Raw genomic sequence first — 17,516 nt, 5'->3', positions numbered from 1 at the left:
ATAATTGTAAGTAACCAATACTGTAGTTACATATCTATATATACTTACTAACATACCTTAACCAACCAATTACGTAATTATGTAAATGCATGCACGCATATAAATTTATTCACGTAACTTAACCCAACCAATTGCGTACACTCATAATTGCATAATTATGTACATATTTGAATCGAGGTGTCCATAATTATATAATTATATATATATATATATGTAAATTTCAGAATTATAGTATTGAGTATTGATTATGTAATTTAATTTCAAAAGATAGTTTTAATGTCTATAATTACATATCTATATAATTGTGGACATATCTAAACCAAACCAATCACGTAATTATGTACATGCATGTATGTATATTAATTGCTTAGAACAACCAACCAAACCAAATTTGTACATTCATCATTGCAAAATTACATACATATTTGAACCAAGGTGTCCATAATTATAAAAGTATGAATTTGGATTTCCGACTTATATATGGATTACATAATTATGTATAGTTTAATTTCAACTGATGGTTTGAACCAATATTATAGTTACATACATATATAATTATGAACATATCTAAACCAAACCAGGAATGTAATTACATACATGCATGCAAATTAATTAGTTTGGATAACCAAATAAAACTAATCACATACATATAATATAGCATAACTACGTACATATTCAACCCAAGATGTCCATGGTTACAAAATTATCTACATTGATTTCCAAATAATAGTATATTACATAGTTACGTAGCTTAATTTTAATTGATAGGTGCAACCAATGCTATAATTACATACATAATTACAGACGTAGATAAATCGAAACAATTACATAATTACATGCAAGCATCCATATTAATTACTTTAGACAAACCAAATCAATTACTTAAGTAAATAATTACGTAATCACATAAATACTCGAACCGAACCATAATTACATTACATATATAGAAATCCAAATTAATTATAATATTAATTGCGCAATTGTAGTATGATTTAAATATAGTGCATTTAATAGATTACTATATATTATAATTAATTAGCTTGAAAATTTAAATGGGTTGATGGTTAAGCAAGTACACCCATTTTACACATTTAATATTTGAGTCAAAATGGGTCATCCATTTAATACCCATATAATTAGATGGGTGTACCCTAACCCATTTGTTTTTGTGATGGGTATAAGTGGATAAGGGTTGTAATGCCACCACTACCTCCAGTCTTCTTTTCCTTCAACCTCGTGGCTATAGAGCAATTTCTCACAAGACTAGAGATTAAAGAACGTAATGGCAAAGTTCCTCACGCACGTCACCAGCGTGTGGGGCATGAGTCTCCGGCTATGAGATTTCAAGCAAAGATAGATAAAGGGGTGGGAATTATGGTGGTGGTGGTGTAAGAAAAGCACAGGAGGTTGGGATTTTGGAAGGCCCATCGGCTAGGCAATATTTTGCTGGTGCGTGCGACACTGCGACCACACGCGTGATCATACACTAATAAAATTTTGCAGGTAGGCCTTTGGTGGACTCTGTTTCAAAAGGTATCGGTGGTGCTGCAAAATTTTGGACGGAAATTAGGGTTTCGAAATCAAGGGGCACGACTGTAATTTCTGTGAAAGTTACTGACGAACAGTGCTTCTCCTTTCTGGATTTTCATTGATTTTGATGTAGGGCAGAGACTAGAATTCAGAACTCAGAGAAATTTGAGAATTTTGGGAGAGAATTAGAAGAAGAGTTAAAGAATTACAGAATTACACAAAGAGAGAAACAGAGCAAGCGAAGCAGAATTATAGAGGGTGTTGCAGGACAGAACAGAGAAAACAGAAGGAGAAAAGGAGAATAAAGTAGGAAGGAAGAAGAAGAAGAAGAAGAAGAAGAAGAAGGAAAAAGATTTGCAGAACAGCACTGAGAATAGAACAGTGTAGAGAAGAGAGAAAGAACTGAAATCAGAGACCGAGAGAGAGAGAGAGAGAGAGAGAGAGGGGGGGGGGAGGGGAAGAAGAACAATGAAAGGGGAAGATGAGGGAATTGAAATGGAAGAGTGGAGATCAAATTTGGGCTCTGATATCAAATGATGCAGGGCATCATCAAGAATCTACAGCCATGGGGAGAAATTAGAAGTTGAAGAGAGGAAGGGGAAGAGAAGAGAGAGGGGATATACAATGGGGAAATCACACGATCACTTTCAAATTCAAACAACCAACTTGTACATGGCTTTCACAGACTGTTTATAAGAAAGCCTCCAATACATGAAATTACACATTTACCCCTAAAAATAGATGAAATTACAAACATAACCCTGAAATACACAAATATTACAAACAAGCCCCCAAAATACATAATCCTACCACAAGCCAACTAAATACACATGATAGACAACTCATTAACTAAGCATACTTGGATTTAGGACCCAATAATCCATTGACTACTTTGGCATAGATTTCCAAATTGGGTCGAAATGATCCATCCAAATACCCGCTTGTCCTACATTATTGGGTCACCATCCAGTCTCATTTAAATTTTAAAACAAGACAATTATTTTTTCACAAGGAGAATGCCAAGACATCCACCCTAGAATCATTAAGAGCAAACATATCTAATTCAACGACACCAAAGAATCACCATTGGGGCTTGTTGTGTCAGTTTGACAAAACATCTAGGCATGTAGGAACTCCTCTCCCCAACAAAAAAATTAAGACAATCAAACAACATCATTTCAAAGTTTTCTATATTCATTAAGAAGAAGATTAACCTTTCCTCCTTTTTTTTTTCCTTTAAAGGAATATTTTGGTCCCAAATATAGAACCAAATAACAGTATTTTGATCTTATTTAACATAACCGCACATCTGCATATACCTAGATAATCTTATAAGTGTAATTTTTATCATTAGTGGCTATTTTAGCAGAGCATTCCATTACAATTTCTAATAAAAACAGTGTATCATTTTTCAGATAGCTCTATTTGATGTTTCAAGTGAGAAAAGGCTGCATACTTCATGCCCACTGTAGACCCCTGATAAAGCATAGGAGCCTTGTGCACTGTATGTTGCATTTTTATTTGACATTTCCATTTCACCCACAAAGGGTTCAAGGAAAGGGTAAGGGCAAAGGAGTCCACATTTTACGAGAATGATCAGAACATAGTGTTAGTTCACAATATGGCTCTTGCTAAGAGTTTTGCGCTACTAACTTCATATAGTTGTTATTAGTCATTGTGATTTCTTTTGAATTCTAAATGATATAGACAGCAGTAGTCCTGAAAACAGAATGGAATTTTGTATTTCTTGAATTCTGAATTATATACATCCTAATCTTACAATATATAATATAATCAAATATTCTAAACAAGGAAACAATCTCCCTATAGAATAATATACAATCTTCTACATTTACCCACTTTCCTAATTTACTCCATATTCCTACGGATACTCGGGATTTCAACACTCCCCCTCAAATTGGATCCTAGATATTAATCATCTCCAACTTGCTAATGAAATCATCAAAGTTCTGTCGTGCTAACCCTTTAGTTAAGATATCTGCAGTTTGTTCCTTGGTAGGTACGTAAGTCATACAGATGGTTCCTTCTTCAACCTTCTCTTTGATAAAATGTCAGTCCACTTCCACATGTTTAGTCCTGTCATGTTGAACTAGATTAAGAGAGATACTGATGGCTGCTTTGTAGTCACGATAGAGTTTGATAGGAAATTTCACCGGAATCTGTAGCTCTTCAAAGAGTTTCCGTAACTACAGTCCTTCACATATTCCTTGTGCAACTGCCCTGAATCCAGCTTCAGCACTACTTCAAGCCACTACATTCTGTTTTTTGCTTCTCCAAGTTACCAAATTTCCCAATACGAAGGTGCAATATCCGGTGGTAGACCTTCTATCTTCCACTAATCCTAACCAATCTGCATCTATAAAAATTTCTACTTCCTTACTTTCACATTTCTGGAAGAAGAGTCCATTGCCTGGAGAGCCCTTAAGGTACCTGAGGATCTTGCACACAGCATCTAGGTGAGCCTTTTTTGGTGAATGCATGTGTTGGCTTACCACACTTACCGCAAATGCAATATCGGGTCTGGTATGTGATAGGTAGATTAGCTTACCAACCAATCTCTGATACCTCTCCTTTTCAACTTGTATTCCGCAGTCTTCGACCCTCTTTACTATTTCAATCAGGGTTTCACTAGGTTTGCATCCAAGCATGCTAGTTTCGGTTAGGAGATCAGTGATATACTTTTGCTGAGAGACAATGATACCCTTTTTTGATCGAACAACTTCCATTCCTAAGAAATGCCGCATTTGTCCCAAGTCTTTAACTTCAAACTCAATAGCTAGGACTTTCTTTAATCTTTCAATCTCTACTGTATCATCCCAAGTTAGGATTATATCATCAACATAAACTATCAGAATTGTTCTCTTACCACTTTCAGACTATTGGAAGAACATAGTGTGATCTGATTGCCCTTGTCGATATTCTTGGTTCTTTATTACTCTTGCAAATCTGTCGAACCATGCTCTGGGAGATTGCTTGAGTCCATACAAGGACTTCTTGAGTTTACATACTCTATTTTCTTCACCTTTCTTATTGAAACCTAGTGGTATTGTCATGTAGACTTCTTCTTCTAACTCGCCATTTAGAAATACATTCTTAATGTCGAGTTGCTATAGTGGCCAATCTAAGTTAGCTGCCAAGGACAAGAGGACCCGAACTGTATTCAAGTTTGCCACTGGTGCAAATGTCTCTGTGTAGTCAATGTCATAAGTCTATGTAAATCTTTTTGCAACGAGTCTAACTTTATATCGTTCAATTGTCCCATCAGCTTTATATTTCACTGTGAAGACCCATTTACAACCAACTAGCTTCTTCCCTCTCGGCAAATTCATAATGTCCCAAGTTCCATTTTTCTCCAGGGCCCACATTTCTTCCATGACAGCCTCCCTCCATTCAGGAATTTCTAGGGCTTCATAAATATTCTTTGGAATTTTCATCCTGTCAAAGCTATAGGTAAAAGCATGATATCCTATAGACAAGCTTTTATAAGACATGTATTTAGACCAGGGATATTGAGTACATGACCTGGTTTGTTTTCTGACTGCAAAGGGCAAATTAATGTCATTAGGTATAGGCTTATCATAAGGGAGCTCATGACCATCTATTACCTGATCGGGAATGGGCGTGGACTCATGGTTGCTCAGAGCTATCACCGGTTCCAACGCTCTTAGTGCCTCAGGTATTAGATTCTCCCTGTTCTTTGTGTTCGGCTTTCTTGAGTAAAAAAGTATTTCTATGTTGTTTTGCTTTTCTGCATCTCCCCTTGAGGTTAAGTGATCTTTTGTGCATGATAGGTCAGGAAATGATGCAATGGTAGACTCAGGAAATGATGCAATGGCAGTGTACGGCACAAATTCATTAACAGAGAAATCAAAAAACCGATCTTCACTCCACTTCTCCCCTTGAAAAGAGGGCTTTGGGAAGTAAGGACTGGTTTCAAAGAACGTGACATCAAGGCTAACATACAATTTTTTCGTGACAGGATCATAACATTTGTAGCCTTTCTGAGTAAGAGAGTAACCAATAAAAACGTACTTAATGGCACGAGGTTCCAATTTATCCCGATTGTGAGCATGAACATGAACAAATGACATCCAAAGATTTTCAAAGAGAGATTGGAGTGGAGCCGAGTGTTGGGAAACCATTCGTGGAGTTTTTGGAGAGGAGTCGCAAAAGAAAGGACTCGACTAGGCATTCGATTAATGAGATGTATAGCTGTTAAAATGGCATCGCCCCAAAAATATTTTTTCATGTTTGTTGTGAAAATCAATGCCTGAGCTACTTCAAGAATATGCCTATTTTTACATTCAGCAACCCCATTTTGTTGAGGGGTATCCACACAAGAACTTTGACGACCAATTTCATTTTCTTGAAGATAATGTCCCAAGATATCATTGAAATATTTCGTACCATTATCAGTACGAATGTGAGTTTGGAATTGTGTTTGAATCATAGAGTGAAAACTAGCGAGAATGGAACGAACTTCAGTTTTATCTTTCAACAAGTAAACTCAACAAATATGAGTATGATCATCAATAAAAGTAACAAACCATCTCGTGTGAGTGCGATTAAGAGAACGTGAGGGCCCCCATAAATCACTGTGAATCATAGTGAAGGGTCTGGATGGTTTGTATGTGGATTTAGGAAAAGAATTACGCTGATGTTTTGCAAGTTCACAAAACTCACATTTAAATTTTGAAGACGTTTGATTTGAAAAAATGGAAGGAAAAAAATGTCTTAAACATCGAAAATTTGGATGACCCATCTTAGAATGCCATAACAAAATTTCACTATCACTAGAAACAGATGCAGAATCACAAATAGCAATCTTACATTGTTCACTCACATTAGCCGCTTCAAAGTAGTAAAGTCTCTCAAACTCCTTAGCACTGCCAATCGTCTTCCCCGATGATAGGTTCTAAAAAACACAATGAGAGGGAAGAAATTTAGCAGAGCAATTGGAGTTTTTAGTCAACTGGCTAATGGATAGTAAGTTGCAAGATAAATTAGAAACATGAAGAATAGACTCTAGTGTGTGATGGAGTCAGAGGGTCGGATATTCCCTTTGCTTGCGGCAGACAAGAGTGACCCATCTGCAATTTTAACTTTAAAATTTCCAGCACATGGTGAATATGATGAAAAAAGATGATAGGCATCGATCATTTGGTCAGAAGCGCCAGAATCAATAATCCAAGGAGTTTTGGATTTAGAGGTTATATTCAAAGATTGCAAAAAATTACGACTTTAGGCTAAAAAATCCAAAGAAGTATTTGAAGAAGAAGCTCTGTAATAACAAGGTCTGGTCTGCCTCAACATGTTCTTATCAATCCCAATCTCTCTGTCAAAGTCTTGCTCTAGTCTTTCCTTTTCTTCTTCTTCTTCCTCCTCTCGGCCACGCAATGCATTTCTTCCCCTTCTCATCCTACTTGCACTCCATCGTCGGCGGTGACCGCAAACGAGATGCACAGGTGATGCTGATTGGTCGAAGAAATCACTTGAGGGGGATTGGTTTGTGAACTGAGACGTCGGTTTGAGCATGTCAGTTCGATTGGTTCGTGAACTGAGACGTCTTTGTGAGGTTCGAGGGGGATTTGATCTGTGCGATAGTTGATGCTCCTACCGGGTCCACCGGCCCAACAACCGAACGGAGCAGTCGACACCAGCGCAACCACCGACTCATCCTCCCTAACTCCGAGAAGATCCATCATGCTGAGCGCGGCAAGCATGTCGGTGGTCTCCTTGTCGACTTTAATCTCATCGGTCTTGATGGCGGAGACGTCGAGTACGAAGTCCATGCGCCTCTCGCTCTCTTCCTCTTGCAGCTTCAGAGAAATACCCCGAACGGGACCCTTCTGGATCCGCTTGATGAGGTGGGTGGAGAAGCAGGAGATCTTGTTGCGAAGGCGCTTGGATGGCGTAGATCTGGGAGATGTGGCCTTCGCCCTTGACTCATCGTCAGGCAATGCGGCCAAGATGCCAGATTTCTCTGCCAACGGGATCTCGCAATGACATCGGCAGTGCGCCTAATTCATGTCGACGTCACCAGTCCAGAAGATGTCGTCTACATCAAGCTCGATGCCACTGCCACCATCAACTGCGATTTTCGGGGATAGAGAGCGGACGTCGAGGAATCGATCAGACGACGGAGCTGTGTTGTTGACGGCGCTGTTTGCCATTGCTAACTAAGGTTTAGAAACCCTAGCTCTGATACCATGAAAACATAATGGAATTTCTGTATTTCTTGAATTCTGAATTATGTATATCCTAATCTTACAATATATAATACAATCAAATATTCTAAATAAGGAAACAATCTCCCTACAAAATAATATACAATCTTCTACATTTACCCACTTTCCTAATTTACTCCATATTCCCACGGATACTCGAGATTTCAACAAGTCCCAGCAACCACAACCAAGTGTATGTGTAGAGAAGGGGGGGGGGGGGGAAAGCAACATCTAAGTATGAGAAACATTCAAAATTCAAATATGTGAAATAATTGCCAAGAATGTGCCAATCAAGTTACAGTGCTCACCCTACGATGCGGGAACAACCTGCATATCTGTTTTATGACCACTGATTGTTTATGAAGACGCTCAGATGTAATTGCCATCTGCAGTTCATAACATATATCAAGCATTAAAAATGATAAAACATCAAAAAACAGGTTTAAACATAAATATTAAACATAGTGTATAGTTTTTAGTCTCATATCAGAATGTTAGGATAACCTCACTCTCTTGTATAGCTATATATACATCTCAAAGTTGTAAGTTAAGTACACCAAGTAATATTCACTTCTTCTTGTATAGATCTCTCTCTTTTACTTTCTTCTTGGTATCAAAGCAAGGTTGGGTTCCTTGTTTAAGGTCTGGGTTCTCAATTGAGCTGTATGCTCTGCACTCGCCACGTATGTGGAGCTTGTGCATCATAAAGCTTTACTGGTAGTAGGTTGAGTCGTATGCTCAATGCTTGCCACTTTTAGTGGATCATGTACATCAAAAAATTCAGTCTACTATTTTCCCAGTGCATCATTTCATACTATCACTTTCCGGTGACCTTTTTCCAACAACTTTCGGAAACTTTCCAACGACTTTCCCGGTGACTCCATTGACTTTTCCAGCGACTTCAGACACCCTTTTCCGGTGACTTCCCTGCCGACTCCGATGGCTTCCGGCGTCTTTTCTGGTGACTCCGTTGGCTTCCAGCGACTTGCTTTGCTGCATCAATACTTTTGCAGCCTATTCCTCTTCTTTACAATGGCTACCAAGGACGGTGATATGCCTACCAGTACATCCACCTCTTCCTCTCTAAACCTTCCATGCCCTGACTCATCTCTGGCTCAGACTGCTCCTATTAGAAGGTCACCAACATTCTTCTGAATGGCGGCAACTTTCATGTCTGGTCACAATCCCTTCGCTTATATCTTAAGGGTCGTGGCAAGGCTAAGTGGTTGTTAGGATTGGAGTTTTGCCCTACTAATATTGATCCGGCTCACTGAAAGTGGTCCATTGACAACTGTGTCATCCTGGGTCGGATGTTTGCTTCTATGGAAGACTGCTTCTACAGGATGTTCATGATTCATGATACTATTCATAGCCTTTAGTTTGCCTTGACCAAAATGTTCGCCCACACAAGGTTTGAGGCTCAGATTTTTGAGCTTTATCGGGAGCTCCACCAGGCGACCCAAGCTTCTTTGGGTTTATCTGTGACTAACTTCTTCGGTTATATCCAGTCTCGGTGGGAGGAGCTCGCCCAATATGAGCCTCTTTTTGAGTTTACTACCGAGGCAGCAGCTATTGAAGCAAAGCATCAGGATCGTCGGCATACCTATCCGTTCTTGATGGGTTCAAAACATGAATTCTTCGGTTATATCCAGTCTCGGTGGGAGGAGCTCGCCCAATATGAGCCTCTTTCTAAGTTTCCTACTGAGGCAGCATCTATTGAGGCAAAGCGTCAGGATCGTCGGCATACCTATTCGTTCTTGATGGGTTTAAAACATGAATTTGAATCACTCCGGACTTAGATTTTGAACACATCCCCGGTGCCCTCTTTGTACGAGGCATTTGCAATAATTGATGGTGATGATCAGCAACAACATCTTCTCCCTGGATTTGCTTCTTTCAGTGTGCCCAAAAGGGTTGCCCTTGCAGCCCTTACTGGTGATAGGTATGTTGACCGCAAGACTCGATTTTGCTAGCACTGCCAATAGAATAATCACACCATTGAGCGCTGCTTCATTCTCCACCCTGAGCTGCAGGAGCGTTACTCCAAATAGGTCTCTCATGGTCGTGGCCGTGGCAAAGGTCGAGGACCTTCTAACATTGGGTTTGTTGCAGAATCTCTTCCTGCACCTTTGGCTTCTCTTACTCCTGCACCTGTTGCTGCTCCATATTTCTCTCAGCTCCAGGCTCAACTTACTCAACTTCAGTCTCAGATTAGCCTCGTTGCCTCTGTTGCACTAACTACATCCTCCTCTACAACTACCTTTGCTGCAAGTAACCCTACTACCCTTTTAAGTAAGTCTGGCACGCCCAGTGGCACACCCGTTTGGATACTGGACTTAGGGGTGAACAACCATTTGACTAGTGAGGCATCTTTCATTACATTCCCTGTCCCTTCATTAGTTCGTATTGTCCACATTGCCGATGGTACCTCTCATTCCATTCATACCCAAGGCACTGCCTATTTATCCTCAACTCTATCTTTATTCCATATGTATTATGCTCCACAATTTTCCTATAACTTGTTATCTGTTAGCCGTATTGCCAAACAATATAACTGTGTTGTGGTTTTCTTACCCAACTCTTGTTACTTGCAGGGTTCAAGGAAGATTTTTGGTAGGGGCTTTGAAAGGGACAAGCTCTACTACTTTGGCGATCCGCCTTGCTGTCCTGCCTCCTCTTCTGGCTTTCAGGCATCTGTTTTGCCTACTAATGATGCCTCTGTTTTCTCTTTAAAAACCTTGGATTTGTGGCATGCCCGTTTAGGACATGCAAATTTTAAATATTTGTGTTGGTTGTTTCCAGAATTTAATAAAGCTTGCAAGAATTTTAATTTTCAGTGTGCTACTTGCGAATTATCTAAGCATGTTCGTTCATCTTATCCGTTTCGTATGTACCGTTCTCTTGCAGCTTTTGATATTGTTCATAGTGATGTCTGGGGTCCCTCTAGGGGTGAGCAAAATTCGGTGAAAACCGAATTAACCGAATTAACCGGCCGAAATTGGTCGGTTCGGTTCGGGTAAAAATCTCGGTTCGGTCGGTTCGGTTATAATTCTACAAAATTTCGGTTAATCGGTTTCGGTTCGGTTAAGGGTAAAAAAAATTTCGGTTAACCGAATTAACTGAATTACTAATTAATTAGATGAATATAAATTTTGCTTATGTAAGTGCATTAAGGAGTTTAATTAACCTATTTGGATTCTTTGTTCTATGGTAAAATATTATTTTCATTAATAAAATTAATAAATAAGGTATTTAATTAAGTTGGGTTTGGTTTTAAAAAAAATTTATAATTGTATTATATTTCTAACAATTAATTTTAAATGATTTCGGTTAAAATCGGTTAACCGAATTACCCGAATGGGCAATTCGGTCAGGGTCGGTTCGGTTTCTTTCGTCAATTCGGTCGGTTCGGTTAATGGTTTATATTAACCGAATTTTTCGGTTAATTACCCGAATTTAACCGAACCGACCGTTTGCTCACCCCTAGGTCCCTCCCCTGTCTCCTCACTCACTCAGCATCAATATTATGTCACCTTTATTGACAATTACTCCCGTTGAACTTGGATCAACCTCATGAAAAATAAATCCAAAGCTTTCGCTCATTTTCAAGCTTTCCTGCGAATGATTAAGACTCAATACAATATCGTGGTTCGTATCTTGAGGTCTGACAATGACTGTGAGTACATCAGTAATGAGTTTCGTGTTGAGTTGTGTCAACAAGGTATTCTCCAACAGCTGACTTGTCCCTACACTCCTGAACAGAATGGTGTGGCTAAACGCAAAAATCACCACATCATGTCTATTGTCTGTTGTCTTCTTCGGGGAATGCAAGTCCCCAAGTCTTATTGGCCTCACGTTGTTCTCACTGCAGCCTATCTTCTCAATCGTACCCGAAGTCGTGCATTGCAGAATTCTGCTCCACTTCATATTCTGCATCCTAACAGATCCTTTTTCTCCCTTCTTCCTAGAGTGTTTGGATGCACCAGCTTTATTCATGACCGGAGTCCTTCTCGGACCAAGCTTGATGATAAGGCCATCCAGTGCATTTTTCTAGGGTATTCCTCTATGTCTAAGGGATATCGTTGTTATGATCCTATTGGTTGGCACACTCATCACTCTCTCAATGTCACATTCCATAAGTCTACCCCCTTCTACACTGACTCCTCTCCTTCCATATCTCTACCAGTGCCATCTCCACTTCCTTGACCTGAGCTTATCTTTCTCATATTGGTACTAGTGCCCTCTTCTCCGGTGTCGTCCTCGTCTTCTGAGCCTCCTACCTATGCCCCTACTGGGCAGGACCATATCTTTCTCATTCCACAGGTTTACACTCACCGACCGCGCCCTTTGGAGCCTTTGCCAGCATCTTCACCGAGCTCAGGTATGTCTCTTATAGTCCCTAATCCCCTTGCTCCCTCTTCACGATATCCTTCTCGAATCCGTCAAGCTCTTGATAGACTTTCTTTAGCCTGTTCTACAGACTACCCTATCTCCCAGTATCTTTCTTATCAGGATATTTCCTTGAGTTATCGAGCCTTTTTGGGACAGGTTGATGCTATTATCATAACTCGCTTAGTTCATGGGACCCTCCAGAACCCCAAATGGGTTGTAGTCATGTGTACTAAGATGGAAGCTCTACAGCAGCAGCATACTTGGGATCTTGTTCCCCTTCCTTCAAGTGCACGCACGATGGGCTGTAAATGGGTGTTCATAGTTAAGCACCTTGCAGATGGTACTATTGACAAGTATAAAGCCTGCTTGGTGGCCAAGGATTTTATGCAGATTCTAGGTCAAGATTTTCATGCTACATTTGCTCCTGTGGCAAAGCTTACTACTGTTCGCCTCCTGGTCTCTTTGGCGGCTTCTTTCACTTGGCCTTTAAATCAACATGATGTCAAGAACGCCTTCTTGAATGGTGATCTTACTGATACCATTTACATGGATTGCCCTCCTGATTTTTCTGCTCAGGATGAGTATTCTGGAAAGGTATGTAAATTGCGCAAGTCCTTATATAGGTTTAAGCAATCACCTCGTGCATGGTTCAAGAGATTCAGTGATATGGTTCTCTCTATGGGATTTATTCAGTGTCAGTCAGACCATACTTGCTTTAGTAGGCGTCTCTCCCATGATCCTTGCACCATTATCTCTATCTATGTGAATGATATTATTGTTACAGGTAATGACTTGTCTAGAATTGCTCAAATTAGAAAGGACTTGGGGGACAACTTTGACATGAAGTATCTGGGACCCCTCAAGTATTTCTTGGGCATTGAGATAGCACACTCCCGCAAGGGCATTTCCCTCTCTCGGCAGAAATATGTCCTAAATCTCCTTATGGACACTGGTATGTTGGGATGTCGATCTACTTCTAGGTCCCTAGATTCGAATATCTCCCTTTCTGCAGAGTCTGGTGATCTATTAACAGACCCTTCGGTGTATCAAAGACTTGTTGGTCGCCTCATCTATTTGACCAACACTCGGCCTGATTTGGCCTATGCAGTGAGCCTAGTAAGACAGTTCATGCATTCGCCCAGGACTTCACATCTTGATGTCGTCTATCACATCTTATAGTATGTGAAGACCTCACCTGGACTGGGATTATTCTATTCATCTGAAATACAACCAAGTCTTTCCGTGTTTACTGATGCTGACTATGCTGGGTCCAAGACTGATAGACGATCTATCTCAGGTATTTGTACTTTCAAGGGTGATCATCTTCTTTCTTGGAAGAGTAAAAAGCAAACAGTAGTTTCACGTTCTTCTGCTAAGGCTGAGTATCGTGCTATGGCACAAGGTACCTGTGAGATCCTGTGGCTACTCTCTTTCCTATTTGAGATTGGCTTTCCTGTGACAAACTCTTCTTTGTTGTTTTGTGACAACAAGTCTGTTATATCTCTCTCTTCTGATTCAGTTCTGCAAGAGAGAACCAAGCATATTGAGGTGGACATTCACTTCATCAGGGAAAAAGTTCGTTCTGGGATTATTTCTCCCCACTTTATCTCCTCCAAAGGCTAGGTTGCTGATATCTTCACCAAGTTTGTTGGCCTAGGTTTATTACAGACTGCTCTCTCCAAGCTTCGACTGGTCAACATCTTCGTTTCAGCTTGAGAGGGAGTATTGAACATAGCGTATAGTTTTTAGTCCCACATCGGAATGTTAGGATAACTTCACTCTCTTGTATAGCTATATATACATCTCAAAATTGTAAGCTAAGTACACCAAGTGATATTCACTTCTTCTTATATAGTTCTCTCTCTTTTACTTTCTTCTATAAATATTAATATATAGCATCGCCAGCCATTAGCTATTAAGAATTATTTACAAAATCTATCAATGTTTGAGAGGAATACCCACAAAAGAAAGAAACTAAAGATGGAAAAAGAATCCTCACATGCCCCAAGCTCTGAGTGCAAATAAGATTAGGATAGAACTTTTCCAGTTGTTCCACACGATTTCTTTCCAACTGCAGTTAAAAAACCAAAACATAAAAGTCATTTAAGCACGCAGCATAATATGTAACTCAGAACCCAGAAAGTGAAGTACATTAGAATTAAAAGATTTTTAAATTTAAATAAAAAACAAAACCCAGAAAACATGCAGTACCGTGTCCAAGGCTGATTCCAGTAACCCATATTTTACTTTCAGATCATGAGACATCTTCTCAATCTTAGCCGTTCCTATACAACTATCAGTCAGTGTTAGAAATTCCTAATGTATAATAATGTCACATGAAAAGTTTTTAAGTCAACCTTGCAAGAGTTGTTCTTTACTTAGACGAAGCTTCTCTTTCAACCTAGCAAGCTTCTCATTTTGAAGCACTCTCCAACTAAGTTGATCATCTGCCTTACCCTGATAAAATTCTCAAACAAGCATTAACTTATAGAGGAGGAAAAGACCACAATGTATAATAAAACACCTCAAATCAGTCATTAATAACATTATTTGAATGTTATTGGAACACAGCAGGACCAGAGTCAGCAAAACAAATAGCAGAAGGAAACTCAAAAACGAAGGTAATGTAATAAGAATTAATAAAGAAGCAGTCAGGATACGCATGGCATATAACTGAATCATTCCAATATATTTAAGCATTGCATCTAAGATATTTCCAAATTGATGAATGATGTTAAAGAGTTTATTTGATCAATGTCAATTGACTCAATTCATTCCAGGACTTTGGCCAATCAAAAATTTCATAAGTGACTTCATTAATGTTATTTCAATGGCCAGCACCAAATTTATTGTTATTCACATCATCCATATAAAGCTTCCATTTACCCACCAAAGTCATTAACAAAATATTTTTTACTTTATTCAGGTTTTTTTGGAAGCAAGGAAATGCATAACTTTTGAAGGAAAATAAAATCAAGTGCACTTTTGATGAAAAATAAGAATGCTTAGGCTGTATTCTAAAATGAGGCTCAAACTCACAAGTAAACCATCCTAGGCCAATTATAATAAGGTCATTTATGTTCCAGCAAAACAAAGAGGGGAATGAAGAGGAAAATGAAGATCCTAATAAAGTATGCAAAGTGTAATTCTAACCTTCGCCACAAGAGCTTCACTTAATCTCAAATATAGGGAATCCCGGTGACTTTTCAGTGATTTCAGAGAGACATTGTAATCATTCAGCCTGCATACAGCAGAACATCACAAAACAGATCAGTTACCATTTATAAAGAGGGATCATATCCTCTACAAATTTGAAACAAGAGGCATTCCAAAGTAAATACAAGGAAACAAGAGTCATTCGGTGTATCACTGCCAAAATTTCTGAAAAATGAAAACCAACAACCAGTTTAGTTATGTTCCTAAAATTGAAATGAAAACGGAAAACCTGAAAATGCATGCTCATTTTTTCCAAGGATTATGTTTTTTTTTTATCAGAAAAGATAAATTATATAAAATGAGGCATCAAGGGATGCCACCCAAGTACAAAGAAACAACAAGAGAGAAACATCCCTTACTCAGAATTATCAAGAAAATCAAGGATTACGTAAATCCTTCATCTATAAGTATCAACTATCAAGAGAAACATCTCATTGTTTTCCACGGATTGAATAACAATTCATCTTCATAACAGCTTTAAATTACCTAAAAATCCTTCATCCATAAGTCCTAAGAAATTTAAGAGTACTACTATTTAAAAATGTATAAATTCAGCATTTAGAAATAGGTTTAAACATAAATTAATTAAAATACAATTATAATAATGAAAAATATTTTAAAAATTAAATTAAAAGATATTATATAAAATAATAGAAATTATCTAAAGATATGCTCTTTAATTCACTTTTTAGTGCCCCAAGGATATTATATTGTATATAAACTATAAAGGTTGGTAAATGATGAAAATAGTTTTTGGAAGATTTTATTTTTTTTCAATTTTTTTGAAATTTCAGGAGTATCTTAATCTAATTTCATTTTAAACTCACAAGAATTTTATTTTTTTTTCTAATTTTCTCAAAAAAAAAACCAGATTTTCCAACTTCTATTGTTGCCATAACTGCTGAATAATAACAACAACAACAATAATTTAGACAAACACATTGTGGCCACATATTCACTGACCTACTACAACAGAAACAGTTCTAGAATGTCTGAAAAATCGGCCCCTAATATATTAAGAATGTATACAAAAATCACAAACAATACATAGAAAGAAATATTTCAGCAAATAATTTCCTTTTTTAGATCTTGAAAAGATAAGTGTTTACGCATAGGAAACCTATGAACAGTCCCTATAGCCCACATGTTGGAATTATATATGACTACATTAACAAGGCCTGCCTGACCAGTTGACCAAGAAAATGAATAAAATACAAACAATAATAAACATTACAGAGCTGTTTGTTAACATTGCTGATTCATGTTTTGGGTTTCCATTTTCAGAAATTTGGGAATGGCAACAAAATAGTTGCCGAGTAAGTTGTCTGTTGCTAAAATCCTAAAACAACTGGCAACATTTTGAGAAAATTGACAAAAAAGTGGAAATGTCAAAATGATGTTTCCATTTCTTTCAGAGATACGCTAACATGAAATATGGTGCACATCCGCCTCTCCGTATTCAACAATAGGGTTTCAAATCCTTGTAAGTGTCTTCTAACTTTTTTTCTCCACTTTTTCACCTCTCTCTGATCAGATCGAAGCTCTACTCTCCTCCAGCTGCATTCCTGACCTCTTTCTCATCTCTTACTCTCTTCTTCAGTTCTTCTTCAGTTCTTCTTCCCCCTCTAAGTTCTCCTTCACTCTTCTCTCTGGCTTTTCTGAGTTTGGCACTACCACTAATTCGATAATTGATAGCCCTATATTTGAGGTTTTTTCTCTCTTTAATTTCTACTATGCTTCTATCCAGATTCAACTGTGAGATCGGCTGCTTTTCTTCAGAAAAGGGGGTGGGGGGGGGCGATGCTGTGTATTTTTTGGTGGATTTTTTTCTGCAATATTTTTTTAATCATATTACTATGCTAAGAATTTTCTAAAACTTAGTTTGTTGTTTTTCATTAGCACATTGGGACTGAATTTACTCAGGATGTTAATTATATTTTGATTTAATTTAAATTTTAATTAACCAATAACCACCCCACACCCAAGTCTCAACTCCAAAAGGGAAAAAAAAAAAAAAGTAAGAAAGTAAGAGCTTCAATCCTCGGAATCTCTCCCCTCACAGATTTAAATGAGATCAGTATTTAAAGGTGTTTCAGATTGCTTTAGGATTATCTTTACCAGTACTATATA

The 17,516-nt window shown here is 38.3% G+C and overlaps 1 protein-coding gene across 2 annotated transcripts in view; it reads right to left on the bottom strand.

Moving 5' to 3' along the window:
- Positions 1–17,516, bottom strand: part of LOC131161556 (uncharacterized) — a 41,179-nt gene that overhangs the window by 20,143 nt on the left and 3,520 nt on the right. For both annotated transcript variants that reach the window (XM_058117391.1, XM_058117390.1), the window contains exons 3-7: positions 15,324–15,411; positions 14,528–14,627; positions 14,382–14,455; positions 14,170–14,241; positions 8,087–8,164 (exon numbers count right to left, since the gene is read on the bottom strand). In XM_058117391.1, coding sequence (XP_057973374.1) covers positions 8,087–8,164; positions 14,170–14,241; positions 14,382–14,455; positions 14,528–14,627; positions 15,324–15,411 — 412 coding nt within the window. The remainder of the gene's footprint in view (positions 1–8,086; positions 8,165–14,169; positions 14,242–14,381; positions 14,456–14,527; positions 14,628–15,323; positions 15,412–17,516) is intronic.

The sequence above is a fragment of the Malania oleifera genome, chromosome 8 (assembly GCF_029873635.1).
Source record: "Malania oleifera isolate guangnan ecotype guangnan chromosome 8, ASM2987363v1, whole genome shotgun sequence".
Classification (NCBI taxonomy): Eukaryota; Viridiplantae; Streptophyta; class Magnoliopsida; order Santalales; family Ximeniaceae; genus Malania; species Malania oleifera.
The sequence above is the reverse complement of the archived record's forward strand: the minus strand, read 5'-3'. Positions and strand labels throughout refer to the sequence as shown.